The sequence below is a fragment of the Aspergillus campestris genome, assembly GCF_002847485.1.
Source record: "Aspergillus campestris IBT 28561 chromosome Unknown P168scaffold_9, whole genome shotgun sequence".
Lineage (NCBI taxonomy): Eukaryota > Fungi > Ascomycota > Eurotiomycetes > Eurotiales > Aspergillaceae > Aspergillus > Aspergillus campestris.
Genome location: NW_020194344.1, coordinates 726,123 through 742,078, shown reverse-complemented (window position 1 = coordinate 742,078; position 15,956 = coordinate 726,123). Strand labels below are relative to the sequence as shown.

Genomic DNA, 15,956 nt, shown 5'->3' with positions numbered 1-15,956 from the left:
CAATGCTTATTTTACGCTACCGTTATGCTTATTATTCCGGACCCTAACGAGAGGTTCCGTGCTTCGTTAGGGTCAGATCCATGGCCTACAGCATCTCTATCACTTTGGTCATTTGAAGGCGGAGCTGGAGAGATTCTGTCCGAGTGCCGATCGCCATGGCCGTACAGAATTTTCCATCCTCTAGCCCGGACTACGAAAGTTAAAACAAGACCATCCACCACGGTGGGAACGTTGCTGCTCTTCCACAGCATGGACTTGATCGCAGCAAGACCACCCTAGAGACTGACCGAAGTAACGCCATGGACTATCCGCCCATGGTGAGATAGATGCTCGCTAACTTTCAAATACGAATTTCAGTGTCTCGGATACAATGTCCATGCATGACTGGGCGGGGATATAACCCCACTAAGTTAGCCGGAGCGTCAGCAAGGAGCCTGTCAGAAACCTCGAGGTTTGAATGGACAATCAAACAGAAAGAGGTAAGGAATGAAGGGTGAAAAATAAAGTTTATAGAAAAAAAGAAGTAAAAAAAAAAAAAAAAAAAAAAACATGAAAGACAACGAATGCAATGGGACATGGCTGAATATGATAATCTTGATGATCATCGTCGGGATTGGGTGAGGAAATGAGAGAATAAATTTTTTGTCATGACAGATCATATCCCGGAACCGACGATCTTCACCCACATCGCAAGAAGAATAGACATCCTTCCTTCAGCTCTCTAGTCAAGCCACAATATCTGTATAAGACACGGGCTTCATTCCGTCGATCTATATCGCGATATTTATAGACATGACCGTCCAATCCTTCAATGCACAGCAAATGTCATTGAAGATGACCGCGCGGCCTATCTCCAATTTCAAGACCTGTGACCAAATCAACCTCTGTCGGCTTTACAGTCAGGATGAGTGGCATCAGCTATATCGAATTTCAAAAAATTATCTCCAAAACATCGTACTTTCAACCACGTCGTCACCTCCCACGGTCCACTAACTCTTCAAGGTACCAGGCTCAGAGTGGTACCTGTCATGGCCCTGTCAAACTCCGTATTTCCATAAACGGCGCCAATTGTGTGCAACAGCACTTCGTACGCAGTCCTGTCTGTATACGCCATGCATGCCGTCTTATCACACCAAGGCGGCTGAGCCCATTGTCCCCCCGTGCATCAACCAAAAGAAACCCAGCTAGTCTACATGTAGGGCAGCCCAGCCCAGCCGGGTCACACTAATGGGAGTGGACCACTATCGCACCCTACCGGGGGCCGGGCGCATGCACGCAGATCTCAACAAAGACTGTCATCAATTCCCGGGTTTCCTAGCTGCAGCGGGCTCACATAATGTACTTTTGTATGCAGCCGAGACTGTCCGAACTCGGCCGGGGTGTTTACCTACTGCTGCTGCTACGTATTACTGCTGCTAGTGACTGATTATTGACTCATTAATTGCGGATAACACCAAGCCCTATTACTCGACCATCTCATTTCCCCAATTGACGAATCTCTTCATCCGACAATATCAACATACGCAATCTCATGGTCTTCCCAGGAAGGACAGCATCATGCAAGGATGTTTCAATTACCAGGCCATATGCAGTCCCTTCCCTAGAGGGAAAACACCGTCGGCCATCGCCCTACTTGATTTTGCAGCCCTGAGTTTGGAGACGATCGTAGCATTACCCGTCAACCAATAAATCAGCCTGCAAAGGTACGAGTACTACTTACTCTCTTGAGATACCCTCCGTCTCATTTGATTGTACTCTGTACATTCCGTGGGCTTTGCTTCCGAGACCCGGGATGCAATATACCTGCAATATACTAGGTTAGTACGTTGTGTGTTCGTTGGTTGTGTATTCAATGGTTGCCTTGGGAAGGACTAGATGGTGGTTTGCTTCGGTTAAAAAATTAGAATTGTGAGTGACGATGGGATAAAATGGGATTGTTTCCAATAATAGTAAGTAATAGAAGTTTGATACTTTGCTATACTCCGTGAGCTTGATCTGATAGATGAATCGAACTATGAGTACGGAGTACATCTCTGCCAGACGGATAAATTGATAGGTTCAAACAATAATATGTATACTATTTGCATTCTTTTTCTATTCTTTCCTATTTGTTCCTCGAATAATAATAATAATAATAATAATAATAATAATAAAAAGAGAAATAAAAAAACAGATTCCAACGAATCCAGGCTCAGCTCGTCATACCTTACTTTTCGGGCCTCTGTACCTGTAGATAAACAGTTTACCTAGGTGTACCTAGGTACCTTACTTTTTCTACTATCTATATGCCCATCCTGCAGATGAACCTCTACCTTTCTCTTTGTTCTTTCCTGATAAATTATGTAGACGGGGTTTATTTGTTTCTGTCAGAAACAGACAGACAGGCAGGATCAACATCCTATCCATTATGATAAATATAGTAAGTAGTACTTCCTGACAGCTGACCTATACCTCCAGATATCACAACACGGGTCAACAAAACATGCACCAATCCAATAATAAGATTAATAGGGCGTAGTTAGTGTATTTGGTGCAGTTCGTGCTAGTGATCACCACTAACCTAATTGGTACCTATTTGAACCTGTGAATATAAATAGTAAGTACAAAGTACAGAGCACCTACCTGCTATCTAAGGTAGTATCTACTATCCACTTCTAGGTAGGATCTAGTCTACCAACATTCCTGTCTAGTCTACTTGATCGAAACAAACCAAGCTAATCAAATCACAGCGCCCGCGGACAGCGGATCCAAATTCCGGTGAATACTTTATTCTATTGCCGTTTTCTCACTGGGCTGTTCCCTTTCTCTCTCTTTCCTTTTTCTAATAGGATACAAAGAAAAAAAAGGGAAAAAAACAGAAAAAGGAAAGGAATGAATACTATTGCATACTTCCTTCCTTCCTCATGTGTCGTGTTTTATCTAGATCAATCCTTCCTTCCTCCTTTCCTTTCCTGACGAGTCAGAAACAGAAGGAATGGAGAATGCTCCTGTACTTTCCGGATGCGGTAGTGCAGAGCCTGCCCAGAGTCAACCTGAATAGAGTTCTGACCAGATAGGAAAGTCCATTCTACTGCACAGCAGAATGAGTAGGCTGTTGCAAGTGAGCTGATCCTACCTAGGGTACCTACTATCTGCAATACTATGCTCCGGTGTACTTTCCTTTCTCGGTCTTCCAGTGTTCGAGGGTTCGAGTGTACATATTATATGATCGAGTCAACAAACTCAAGCCAGACATACACACAAAAAGAAACAAGATGAGTCCGTAGCTGCAATTAACAAGACATACTCCATACAGGAGCGAAGTTCAAATAGACAAAGGATGGATGAAAGGATTCAAAAAGCGGAATGCCTTTTAATAAAACTCAGCAACCTCTGAGAGAACGATTAAAATAAGATAGAATAAACATGAACAAAACAACCGCTCAAACTCCAATTGCCGCCCACTCCTTGCTGTGAAAAAAACCAATACAGGATGGATAATAGATAACACGTACAAAAAACCATGAAGTGAATCCATACAGGTAAGACCTTGTGGAAATGAATAAACAGATAAAGAAGAAGAAATCCGCCAAAAACTAATAATTTAGAAACGCCGCCTTCGAATGCCTCTTAGGAAGTGAGTACCCAAGTCCCAAGTACCCAGTCCCAGTGCCAATATCCATCCATAATCATGTCTCCGTGACCACATTTCCGTCTGCATCGGTGATGACGGTCTTCCCACCGTTGGTCTGGCTCGCATCCTCGTTATCGTCAGCGGGCAGGACGACTTCGACCTTCTCTACAATCGACTTGCGGATGACCGAACGAGAGAGTTGTGCCTTGCTCTGTGCACCCTTGCCTTTGGACGTCGGGCTAACGGGCTGATCGGCGGTTGAGGTCTCGGTGGGCTCGCCGTCCACAGTGTCGGCCTCGGTGACCCCGTTCATCCCTTGACTGTCCTCGGGAAGGATAGACTTCGCTTCTGGCGCGTCGATTAGGACACCCGCGTCCGAGCCACCTACGGATGTAGGTGCGCCATCGTCTAGTTGGCCGTTCTCAATGCCGTTGGTCTTGCCGCCCGGGCCTGGCGAGCCCTTGGTGGGAGAATCGCCGAGCTTCGCACTGCGCCCCCGCCGTACACTTGGCGTGTTCGCCACGGGCGTCATGGCCGTGAGAGCCGAGGGCCGTCGCGGAGTGCTCCGACCGCTCATCCGGGAGTTGGTTGGGGTAGAACCCACTCGGTTGTATGTGCTCTTACTGCCGAATGGTCGGCCGGGCTTCCGCTTGAAAATTGGTGCCTGAACGGGCGGGTAGACTTCGAAGCGCCACGCCGGGATACTGGCGGCGGGGTTCTCTTCCGCTGTGGGAGCATCGGACACCGCGGAACCCGTAGTCTGGTGGTGAAATCCGTTGTAATTGGTGAGAAGGCCTGTAGATGGAGGTCCAGCAGGCTCACTGGGGCCTCCAGCGTCGGGGTGCGTGATGCCGTTCGTGGCGGGGGCTACCGTGCTGCCCTTCCCGCCAAATTTCGCTGACATCTGATCGTCTTCATTCCCGGACTCTTTCACACCCTCGGATTCCTCCTCTTCCTCCTCTTCCTCTTCTTCCTCCTCCAGGCCCTCTCGCGGCGCAACGGCGTGTAAGGGAGCACGATCGAAATGGGACTGGTTGTTCCGGCCCATGATGTATGGCGTCCATACCAAGGCGTCCGGATTCAGTTGGACATATCCCTTCATCTCCCAGTTCCGAATGCACTCCTCGAAGTAGTTGTAGTCGAGGCGTAGCGCATACGTCTTGGTCACAGGATCCCGCACCAGAGCGCGCAGGGCCTCCAACCCGGACACGATGTCATCCGCAGTCATGCCGGTCCGCTCCGAGAGGTCGACGATGCTGAGCGGGGTTTTCTGGCCGCGTAATTGGTAGGATAGGATGAGTCGCCAGTAGTTCCGATACGACACCAAACCCAGATCAGAAAGCGGTTTCTCCGGAGAGCCCGTTTTCCCTTCGATTCGGGTCAGTAAATAGGAGAAATCGATCAGGAGGTTTCCGTATCCTTTCCGCTGATGAATGGGAAGGGTGAGGATGCAGGAGACATTGTTGGCAGAACTAGGCCGTTTCTCCTTGCTGAAGTACCCGACAAAATGGCAACCTAGATCGTCAATCTCAGTCATGACGTAGAACAGGAAGGGCTCGACATCGTAGTAGAGGGTCTTCGACCCTAGAAAGAGTTTGGCGAGCAAACACAAGTTCTGACAGTAGACCGGGTTCTTTCGCCCGTCGACCTCGAAAATAGAGATGGATCCCTCGCGGTAAATTTCATCACCCGGGGGGTGCTTGGCCGGACACTTGAGCTTATGGCGCCAGGCGACAAAGGCAGAGTTCATGTATTTCAAGCAGAATTCACATATGTAAAGAACCCGGTTGCGGCTGTACTCCTCGGGGTAAGGAGCCGCATACCAGGTCTCGATCTCGTACCCACCAAAGTTGATGTACTTGATCTTGGACGGCGGCCCTGAAACTTTCTGGGAGACGTGCTGCACAGGCTCACCGCCCCGTTCCGCTTCAAGAAGTCGTTGCTGCCACGCTTCCTCGGCTCGTTGCCGCGCAGCTTCGAACCGTTCGCGATCGTACTGTGTAGGTAGAGTCCTAGACGTGTCTGCGTCGGTTTCGGACAGGATGCCGCCGTAAGGTTTCGATTTCGACTCGTCCATCTCACGGTCGTTGAAGGAATAGAAGGGGGAAATGTAGGAGGCGGGGGTGACAGGGGCAAAATGTGCTTGTACCTGGTGTGCCTGTGCCGGGACTTCATGCGCGGCAGGAGTTGCCAAAGCGGTTCGCCGGGTCCGAGCCTGCACCTTTCGGGCCGAATTGAGGATCTTGGACACCTTCGTCTCGTCAAGACGAAACGCTAGGATAAGTTTGCCATACTGCTTCGAAAGGACACGACAAGTCTCCGGTTCACTCTTCCGCGTCCGCCGAGAGCGAGTCCGCACAGGAGACCCGGTGTCGGAGTTCTCAACGACCAGATCGCGCATTCCCGTCGACGACTGCCGCAGACGTTTTCGAAGCACCGGCACATGTTCCTCTGCCTCTAGCGACTGGGTTTTTCTCTTGCGCAATGACCGGGAACTATTCAAGAGATCTTCATTCATCGACACCGTGTTGAAGATTGAGTGGAAACCCGAGCCCTCCTCCCCACTGTGGGCGGGCATGAGTTCTTTGCTCATATTCTTGGGACCTGACATTCGCTGAGGTGCGCCCATCTGCCCAACGCTCGGTTCCAGCTTCTCTCGCACGCAGGTCGGGCATCTCCAAGACGAGGCGTCTGCAACTTTATTAGCATCGAGGATCCTCCACCAGTCATCAGAACCGGAAAATACCTTGTGCATCGTTTAGGGCGCTTTGTTCACGGGCACACTGCCGGTGAGCTGTCGGAAGGACCAAGTTAGCAACGATCGCCAAGAGTTTGGGGAGTGCCGGGCCGCAAATCAACGTACAGTGATCGCCGCAAACTGCACAAGTTAAATACTCCTCATACTCCTCGCTTGGATCATGGTACTCATCCTGGTTACAAAATCTGATTCCATTGTCAGCATTCACGATAGTGTACCTCCGAAATGATGCGTTAAAAACAAGCCATCCGAAAACACATAGCTCTACAACAATACCAGAGGGATAAAAAAAAGAATTACACTCACAGACAATTACCGCGAACCGTATTATTGTCCACCTCGGCATCCTCCCGGGCATTGCTTTCTGCCTCCCATTCGTCATCCGATTCGGGGCTACTGGAAGCAGAAGCCTCCCGATCACTGTTGCTGTCGTTCTCAAAGGCCGGATCCCCATTGACATCGGCATCGGCATCAATATCGTCATCCTCACCTACCGAGGGGGCATCATCCGGCAGTTTGACCGCCCCAACGGGTTCCGTGTCATCGTTCTCACCGGACCCATTCATCTCCGTATCCGGCTCCCCTTCCGCATCTTGTTCGTCCCCGGAACCATCTCGATCCTCCTCGTCGGTTTCTCCGGAGTACGCACGATGCACGGCATCCTGAAGCTGTTGATCCATCTGGTATAGGTCGGTCTCCTCCTCGCCCTCAGCGTCCAGGTCACTGTCCACCGCGGCCGTTGAGGGCTTCACCTGGGGGTCGTGGTCGTCGGGGACCGGCGGCGGCGCAACACCAGCCGGCATGGTAACAGTCACGGCGGTCGCCAGGTTGAGCGATTTGCCCGAGAGGGGAGAGAGGAGGAAGGGTTGTGTAGAAAGAGGAAACTCTAGTCTCTTGTGATTGATCGGTAACCTGGCAGTTGTTGAGGCTACTGAAGCTCCCCGTGCGAGTCGACAATCATCTAGTGCCGCATGGGGAACATCAACGCGATCGATCCTCACCACCAGATAGTTGTCCCACGAGCCTCGCTAACGTAGGGAAACTGCGCAGCTCTGCTGTGTTGAGTTAGCGACGGGTTGGGGAAGCAGCGCAATCAACACAACCATGGACGGGGAGTGACGAGCAATCGAAAGGTAAGGCAGAATGGATAGAACACGGAACGACGCGCGAAGGAGAAACCAACATATAGAAAAGGAAGAGAAGCAAACAGACAGGTGAAAGAAAAGCGTAACCCCACGGACAGCACTATCGTCGTCAAAGACTCAGGAGCGAGCAAGTTGCGTTCGAAGTCGGGGGGAGGAGGTTGGACGGCGGCGCGTCGATCCACAGCGGACGAGGCGTCTAATTATCGAGCTGGAAGGTACCAGAGAATCCGGCGAAGATGGTAGTGAAAAGGATGTAGCTAAACGGCCCTCTGAATCAACGCAACGGAATAATCATCATCAAAACCATCATCCACCATCGCCCCTTCTCCTGCTTTTGGCTGTTGGAGGTCGCTGGATGGCTGACCGGCTGACTCAGCTGCCTTTTCCTTCCCCCCGCTAAACCGCTTTGGTCAGCTATGCGCCAGACCTCTCAGCGGCATTCCCGCGGTCGTCAAACCACCGTCCTCCAATTATTCATTTCTCCTCCTCCTCGTCTGCCTCTGGCTTCTTCTCCTCCACGCCAATTACCTTCCTTTCATAGCAACCATGGGTGTCCCCTTTGAGGCTCTGATTCCCTATGGGATCATCATCGGCGTACGTGGAAATCCAACTTGATCCCGCTTCATCCCCCCCCTCTCCCTCTCCCGGAAACAACCGAATCAGTGACTGACGGCATGGCGGATTGACAGATGTTCGGTGTGACGGGTATTGGTCTGGGAGCGGTCAAAACCTTGTCGAACGAGGGCAAGCGGGCGCGCTGGAACCGCGATCTGTGGGATAGAGTAAGTTTCCTCTTATCTCTGTTCTTTTCTGGAGCGGACGACGCTGCGATCGGAACAGTTGGGCTAACAATCTTGCAGCAAAGTACGTGACATGACCCGATTCGCCGAATTACCTGGAGAGAGAAAATTGGGATATTCGCTCGCTGAGGAGGGGATTCTCGATCGTTCTCGAAAGTTGAAGCTAATTGTTCGAACGCAGTGATGGAACGGGACTACAGACTCACGGGAACGAAGCGAGGCCAGTCAACCAATGTGGTAGCGCCCAAGGGCTTCGAAGTTAGCAACCCGTGGAAGGTATGGTTCAGAAATCCAGTCAGTGGGAGTTGCGATGAGACTAACGTATGCAACAGTTGGAGAAACGGATCTACTAGAACACCCGAATCGATATATCAACTTCATGAGTTTCTCTTCTTCGCTCACTCTTTCTGCGCTTCTGTGATAAATATCCCGCAATTGAATTCCATACAAAAGACAAAAAAGAAACAAAAAATCTTCTATATGTACCATCTACCAATCGGATCCCATCATATCGTACCAACAACACCCCATCCTCCTAGGTAGTATGCAAAGCTCTACTTAATCTCCGTGACCATCCCCTGAATGCCATCCACCTCCTGCGGCAACAGCACAATCCCAAACCACCTCGCCAGCGCCTCCACCCGATCTCCATCCCGCGCAAACGTCACCAGCACCTCCGTCTGCCCCAGCACCCTCCTCTTCACCTCCTTCCCAGACAAGATACAGACCCCGCGCGGTTCCAAAGTGGTCTCGTCAACGACAAGCCGCGTACAGAACAGCGCCTGCGTAAACCAGCTCACCGGCCCCTTGCTCGTCCAGAAGTTCATCATCGCAAAATCCTGCGGCAGAAACTCGACCTCCGAGAACGAGTAGTGCGGCACCCACGCGCTGCCCGGCCCATACCGCACTTGGTAGATCCAGACCTTTTGCGTGCGGTCGACGAACTCGGGGAGCGTCTCGTGGACGAGGCGCATTTCGCTCGGCGCGATGCAGGTGACTGCTTCTTCTGCTGCGTGAGGCCGTAGCGGGAGGGGACTGGTTGGTGAGTTGTTGCCGAAGCCCACGTCCACCTGGGGTCTCAATTAGCATCTGTATTTTGGTTGGGGGGGAGTGGGGGGGGGGAAATGAACCCACCATGTATTTCTGGCCATCAATGGTCACAATCAAGACCATGTGGTTTCTGCAGGGTCAGCATCAGCAACGACCATCCACCCAGCACGTAGCATCAAACTCCAAGACGGAAGACAAGGAAAGAAAGAAAAAGAAAAGACATACAGCGACAGATACTGCTCCTCACCAGGCACAAACTCCCCACCACCAGTCACAACCGTACACACCCTCCCCCCTGTAGGATAAACCTGGTACCCCAGCGAGCACAAGACACCGTAGAAGAGATTGGTATTCTCCATGCAGTAGCCATCGTGTCGGCGCACGACCAGCTTGTCGAAGACGGCGGCGGGGTGGGTGGAGACGGAGCGATGCTGGGAGTAGTGCAAGGCGGAGTTACCCCACGGGATGGCGGCCAGGTGTTTCCGTTGTAGGGTTGTCAGCGTGGTCAGGGGATCTTTCTGGATGGATTGCTGGAGGGACTGGAGGCGGGGGATTTGAACCCCTGTGGGGCTGGCTGTGGCGTCTGCATATTTGATGCGCTGGAGGTAGAGCTCCAGTTGATCGGGACTGTAGGCGGTGGTGTTTGGCGGCATTGTGCTACGTGAGTACTATATAATTGTTTAGAGGATAAGATCATGGTGTCAATTTGTATTCTGATACGGCATTAATCAACCGAGCCCGCGGCGGGGTTCCCGGGGCTACTAAGGTGCTAGTCATCGGGTTAATTGTGGGTTACGGTGTGCCTGGTGGTTAAATGTATAAGCGTGGTCTGTCTATGCTGAACTTACCACCCTGTATAGTTTAAATTAACAATATCCCGTTTGTCATTGTTCATATCCAGTTGATACCGGTATCTATATCCGATATATTCAACACACATTAATAGCACCGGGAAACTATTTGAAAACAAAATCACAGCCTAATCAAAAATCTGAGAGATACTTCAGCCTTCGTCTGTCTGGGATTTCACGGTCAAAGTCACGTGTAATATATTGGTGATGATCTTGAAGTATAGCAAAAGAATTCATTTGTAGTTCGGCCAGATCTTTCATCTTGGGGAAAGTGACTTCTGTTCTGTGTACCCAACTTGAAGAGATATATAAAACATTGGATATAGTTAATAGTAAGGTAAAATCTCGGGTCTCCCGTTTACTTGAACGATTTTGATGTTTAGTGCTTCATATATACGGTATCGCTGTGTGAGGACCGATGAAACGGTCAAAGCATTGATGATATAGGTGAATTATAAAGATATAAAAAGGTCTCGAATACTTGCAAGACTGCAAAAAACTAAGGAGTGAAAATATCAATTTATGTGGGAAAACACGCAAGTTAGCTGACATATTGGTCGGTTGCATGTCTCAAACTCCACAACTGCTACAGTTACATATCTGTCTTGATAACATGACATAAATGTACCTTCGCTTGCATAATAGAGTCCATCTCGTTTCCCACAACACGGTAAGCCGACTTCATCAGTGTACAATGATGAAGTACAGCGGTTTAGCGGCTTAAATCCTAGACTCCTCCTCCGTAGACATCTCCTCAAAACAACCAGCGAGATTGGAAGCTACGTACTCGTCGATACGGCTCGTTACATCTGGCTTGAATAGCCGCGCTTCCATTTCCCCCATCGCCCCAAAAAATCGATCAATGAACCGACTCGCATCACTCAGATAGAGGATCTTCGCGATGGCAGAGTGGATCTTCAGAAGATCAGCTGACGGCGGGTCTATATTGTGATCTGGGGCGAGATCGAGGGTTCGGGTAACAGGAAGCTCAGCCCTTTGAAGATCGGGCGGGTAGTCTGGGCGCACCAAGTCGATCTTGTAGGTGTGAGGCCCAATATGTTCGAAAGCTATTTTGAAATGAGAAATCAGCCAGCAAGCAGGACGCGTCATAGTGAGCGCATTCATGGGACGGTCAATGTTAGTCCCACTGCTGAGAGGGACAACAGTGGGATTGAACATATTCAGGATCCTATGGGCCATCTGCATGTATTCAGCCTAGATAGATTGTAGACGAAGGATCAAAGAATAGAATCTGGAAGGGTACTGTTTCCAGAAATTACCCCTCGGCCACAACATGTCCCCATTGTCATCTCGACAACAGTCTCCGTATTTGTTGGGTCGCTTAGAAGCTTCTCCAGTATCGAATGTTCCAGTTACAACGCATCTATGGCGATCGCGCGCATAACAGTCTCGGTGTAAAGGGGAGGAATATTCCAGATCCTCATAAAGAGATGTTTCCGTAGGTTCATAGGGTTTGTCAGCTGACTCTATCACGGGGCCAACGTTGGTTGCATGCACTCCAAGCTTGTGTATAGGAACCTACAGGGCAAGAAGAACATATCGATCAAAAACCTCGCGAACGTGACTAGGCTTTCACCAAGGGCACGTTTGTTCTCGGTGGTCCATGTAGCGAAGCTGTCCAGGCGAGATAGAATGCGAGGGAGGGAGGGCTCTGTGTCGAGTGGGGACCGTCTAGATAGTAGTGCTCAGTCAGTGGGAAAAAGAGGTTGCAAATCTATCCTTGTCGAGAACCTCCTCTTTCATCAGGCGGATTAAAGTGACTGGTTTGAGACCGTTGTCCGTTGCCTGTGAGGGTTCGAAATGTTGTATGATGCTATCAAAAAGCCCCAACGCTGCATCGCGGTCTGGTCTCAAGGGCTGGACTCCTTCCAGGGACATCCCACATTGGATTTGTGGAAAAGCCATGTCGGTCCCAAAGTTGTAAGTACTTTCAGTTTTTTGTCAAGAAAACGAAGGGGTCTGTCTTGATACTGTAGACCTGGTAACTCAGATAGATGATCATTAATATTTATAGAGATATGTATACAGATCTGAGATTGGTTTGACCTAGCTGAATATATTTCAAGAGAGGTAGACGAAGCCTGATCAATCTATAAACAAAGAATATTCGGCAGCCTACAGCTAAAGCGTAAATCCGACGCAACAATGGTGTCAACCCGACTGCAGGCCGACTTCTCCGAAACAGTGACAGTACCGCCTGTACCTACTGTATGATAAGTCCATGGCTATCACTTGATTCACTGGCAATATACACTTGCCAAGTTGGGTTCAGGTTCTCTGCCATCTTCTCAAGCGGGCGTGGGTGATATGTAGCCTTTTGTGTCAGGAAGCTCAGTCATGTACAACTCAATAACAGCAAATATAGACAGACAACCCCTGTAGGTTTAAATATATATACAAGGGAGGAGGGACCAGTTTGCACATTACTATATATTATAAACAATTGATTAGTGTAAATATGAAATTCAAGTAAATAGAATATACAGCAATTAATAAGCATCAATATACGTCATGATCCTAGAACACCCGATGCTGATCAGGAACACTCCTTATCACTGTTAAAAGCCCTAATCTGATCTCCTTTCTTCCGTCATCGGAATCCTTCTTATAGTTTACTCTCTACTCTCTCTACTCTTTTCTCTCCTCTCCTCTCTACATATTATCTATATCGATTTCTCTATGTTCACCCCCCGAGTCCTTCCCCGAATCATCTCCACTCCACTCCGCTCCCCAACCTTCATCCCCACCTTCCACCGCACCATGTCCTCGGCCGCAACCTCCATCGCGCAGAAGCTGGACGCCCTGCGTAATTACTCCGCCTGCGATGTATGTTTATTTACTTGCCATTCAATCTACCGAATACTCCAATCCCAATACTAACCACCAATAAGGTCTCCGACGCATTACTCAAGATCCAAAAAGTACCCGAGGGAACGGCACCCCGCGCAGGCCACCTAGCCGACTTCAGTATGTCCTCACCCACTCCTCAATTCCTCACAAATAGATCATAATCACAATCCACCCTCTATACACCGTAACTATACAACTCCAAAACTAATACAATGAAAAGCCCCCTAACCCCCACAATCGGCCGCAACACAACAACCCCCAAGCTCATCGCCCCCGCATCAACCTTCAAATTCATCCCCAAAGCCGAATCCGCCTCCTCAGACCCCACCCACGGCTTCCCCGCCGGCACGCACTGGGTTGATCTCGCCGAGCCGGGTACCGTCGCCGTCATCGAGCAGCCCCAGGGCCAGTACTGCGCCGTGCTGGGCGGTATCATGGCGGTGCGCATGAAGACGCTCGGCGTGGAGGGCGCGCTGGTTAATGGGCGCGTGCGGGATTTGGATGAGATTAGAGAGTGTGGGTTACCGGTTCGTTCTTTATTTCCCTTTTTCTTTTCTTTCATTTTTCTTTCCTTCATGCAATACTACATACTTTACATTCTTTTTTGGAATAATTGAGATTCTAATGGGATAATAGGTCTGGGCCCAAGGCACATCAACCGTCGGCACAGGAGCCGAGGCCAAACCCGGTGCGCGCAACGTCCCCGTGACAGTCGGCGGGGGGGTGACTGTATCTCCCGTACGTTTTTACCTCTTCCTTATCACCTTTCCCCATTTGGAAACGTTCTATGTATTAATTCGATTGAAAAGGGCGACATCATCTTCTGCGACCCCCTCGAGGGCGTCGTCTTCATCCCCCGCGACCTCCTCGACCAGGTCCTCGACGTCATGCCGAAGCTGATTGCCATGGACGATAAGGTGAAGGATGCGGTGGGGCAGGGGATGTCTGTGTTTGATGCGTTTAAGCAGTTTCGGACGAAGATTTAATCGTCTTGTGATTTTTGTATATACTTTGAGTTGTGGTGTATATATTGTTAAGAAATCAGGGGTGAGTTCATTGATGGTCTACATGTGAGGGGGAGGATGCACTATCCATAGGTATTGTACATAGCATTTCATTCGGTTCTATTAAAACCGTTGATAGGTGGTATGGTAGGTAGTATGCAAACATCAAACCAAGTCGCTGTACAAGAAACTAAAAATGAAAAACTAAAACAGATATATATATAAGACAGAAAAAAGAATCATGATGCCAGATCATTGCTTTTTTTGTTGAGAAAACACCGCTTACTCGCGCACCCACACGGCGGCCATACCCATACCGGTACCGACACACATGCTGGTGACACCGATCTTCTTGTTGGTGCGCTCCAGCTCAGTCATCAGGGTGCTGATCTGGCGGGAGCCGGTGCAGCCGAGCGGGTGGCCGAAGGCGATGGCACCGCCCTTGGGGTTGATCTTCTCCTGGGGGATGCCGAGCTCGTTGATGCACCAGACGCACTGGGAGGCGAAGGCCTCGTTGATCTCGAAGATGTCGACGTCGTCCTTGGTGATGCCGGCCTTCTCGAGGGCGACGGGGATGGCCTTCCAGGGGCCGATACCCATGAGCAAGGGCTTGACGCCGACCACGCTGGCGGCGACGTACTTGCCGATGATCTTCTGGCCCAGACGCTCGGCGGTGGAGCGCTTCATGAGCAGGACGGCGGCGGCGCCGTCGGAGATCTGCGAGGCGTTGCCCGCGTGGATGGAGCCGTCCTTGGCGAAGGCGGGGCGAATCTTGCCCAGGGACTCGGCGGTGATGCCGGGGCGGATGCCGTCATCGGCCTTGACGGTGATGGTCTTCTCCTCGCCGGTCTTGGGGTCGGTCCACTTGACCTCCAGGGGGGCGATCTCGGCGTCGAACAGGCCGGCCTTCTGAGCGGCGAGGGCCTTCTGGTACGAGGCGGCGGCGAAGGCGTCCTGGGAGGCACGGGTCACACCACGCTCCTTGGCCATCTTCTCGGACAGGACACCCATGGGGACCTTGCAGTTGGCGGACTCGGGGTGGCTCTCCAGGAGGTCGGAGAACTCGGTCACGGCACCGGGGCTATTGTCCAGTTAGACTCTGATTCTCAATTCTCGATGGGGGAAACCCTGGTTAAGGAGGTACGTACCCGTACTGCGAGGACATGCTCTCAACACCGGCACCGATACCAACATCGATCATGCCGGTCTGGATGGCATTGGCAGTATCAACGATGGCCTGCAGACCACTGGAGCACTGACGGTTCAGAGCCTTGACGGCGACTGACTCGGGGAAACCGGCGACCAGGGCGGCGGCACGGAACTCAGTGGCACCACCGCCGGGGGGCAGGACGGAGCCGACGGAGATGTCGTTGACCTGGTTGGGGTCGATGCCGCTCTTGTTGATGACGGCCTTGAAGACACCGGCCAGCAGGTCGGCGGCGGCGGTGTCCTTGAAGGCACCCTTACCACCCTTGGTCAGGGCGGTGCGCAGAGCGCAGGTGATGACGATATCATCGGGGTGCTTCTCGGTGATGGCAGCGGCTCCCTTCTTGCCACCGGGGCCGAAGTGGGAAGCCACCTGGTTCAGACGCTGTTGGGCTGAGAGAAAAAAAATATGGTTAGTGATTGTTATCATATGGTGGGGGAAAAAACTTCTTGTCTCTTTGGGAACTCACCACCAGACATGATTATGACGTCAAAGGGGTATCAGGAACGGAAAAAAAAGATCCAAGATGAGAGAAGATGAGAGAATGAAATCCAAGGAGTGAGACAAGGGAAGGGGCAGTTCTTCTTATAAAACTCGAGGGGGGAGGAGAGATCCGGGGATGAAGCTCGGAGCAATCGCCTTTTGTAGGAGAAGGAG

The 15,956-nt window shown here is 50.8% G+C and overlaps 6 protein-coding genes across 6 annotated transcripts; 2 read left to right on the top strand and 4 right to left on the bottom strand.

The window, feature by feature from the left end:
• Nucleotides 1-3,313: 3,313 nt before the first annotated feature.
• Nucleotides 3,314-7,673, bottom strand: P168DRAFT_311957 (putative histone acetyltransferase). Its single transcript, XM_024839537.1, has 4 exons — nucleotides 6,678-7,673; nucleotides 6,477-6,556; nucleotides 6,360-6,407; nucleotides 3,314-6,304 (listed from the first exon to the last, which is right to left on the bottom strand). Exons 1-4 carry the CDS (start codon nucleotides 7,172-7,174, stop codon nucleotides 3,669-3,671), a joined length of 3,261 nt encoding a protein of 1,086 aa, XP_024691220.1. The 5' UTR covers nucleotides 7,175-7,673; the 3' UTR covers nucleotides 3,314-3,668.
• Nucleotides 7,674-7,983: 310 nt separating this feature from the next.
• On the top strand, nucleotides 7,984-8,741 carry P168DRAFT_187695 (NADH dehydrogenase [ubiquinone] 1 alpha subcomplex subunit 1). The gene is made up of 4 exons (XM_024832998.1): nucleotides 7,984-8,110; nucleotides 8,206-8,302; nucleotides 8,498-8,592; nucleotides 8,649-8,741. The coding sequence occupies exons 1-4, from the start codon at nucleotides 8,063-8,065 to the stop codon at nucleotides 8,667-8,669; spliced, it is 261 nt and encodes an 86-aa protein (XP_024691219.1). The 5' UTR covers nucleotides 7,984-8,062; the 3' UTR covers nucleotides 8,670-8,741.
• Nucleotides 8,742-8,828: 87 nt separating this feature from the next.
• On the bottom strand, nucleotides 8,829-10,019 carry P168DRAFT_305892 (arylamine N-acetyltransferase family protein; the record flags this gene model as incomplete). Its single annotated transcript, XM_024838970.1, has 3 exons — nucleotides 8,829-9,386; nucleotides 9,451-9,496; nucleotides 9,592-10,019. 3 exons carry the CDS (start codon nucleotides 10,017-10,019, stop codon nucleotides 8,871-8,873), a joined length of 990 nt encoding a protein of 329 aa, XP_024691218.1. The 3' UTR covers nucleotides 8,829-8,870.
• Nucleotides 10,020-10,751: 732 nt separating this feature from the next.
• Nucleotides 10,752-11,675, bottom strand: P168DRAFT_187671 (uncharacterized protein). The gene has a single exon (XM_024832997.1). The coding sequence runs from the start codon at nucleotides 11,421-11,423 to the stop codon at nucleotides 10,938-10,940; it is 486 nt and encodes a 161-aa protein (XP_024691217.1). The 5' UTR covers nucleotides 11,424-11,675; the 3' UTR covers nucleotides 10,752-10,937.
• Nucleotides 11,676-12,998: 1,323 nt separating this feature from the next.
• On the top strand, nucleotides 12,999-14,074 carry P168DRAFT_239659 (RraA family protein; the record flags this gene model as incomplete). Its single annotated transcript, XM_024833679.1, has 5 exons — nucleotides 12,999-13,064; nucleotides 13,130-13,209; nucleotides 13,309-13,615; nucleotides 13,725-13,826; nucleotides 13,898-14,074. 5 exons carry the CDS (start codon nucleotides 12,999-13,001, stop codon nucleotides 14,072-14,074), a joined length of 732 nt encoding a protein of 243 aa, XP_024691216.1.
• Nucleotides 14,075-14,181: 107 nt separating this feature from the next.
• P168DRAFT_187637 (3-ketoacyl-coA thiolase peroxisomal A precursor) lies at nucleotides 14,182-15,945 on the bottom strand. Its single transcript, XM_024832996.1, has 3 exons — nucleotides 15,769-15,945; nucleotides 15,241-15,691; nucleotides 14,182-15,173 (listed from the first exon to the last, which is right to left on the bottom strand). Exons 1-3 carry the CDS (start codon nucleotides 15,776-15,778, stop codon nucleotides 14,375-14,377), a joined length of 1,260 nt encoding a protein of 419 aa, XP_024691215.1. The 5' UTR covers nucleotides 15,779-15,945; the 3' UTR covers nucleotides 14,182-14,374.
• Between the last annotated feature and the right edge of the window lie 11 nt (nucleotides 15,946-15,956).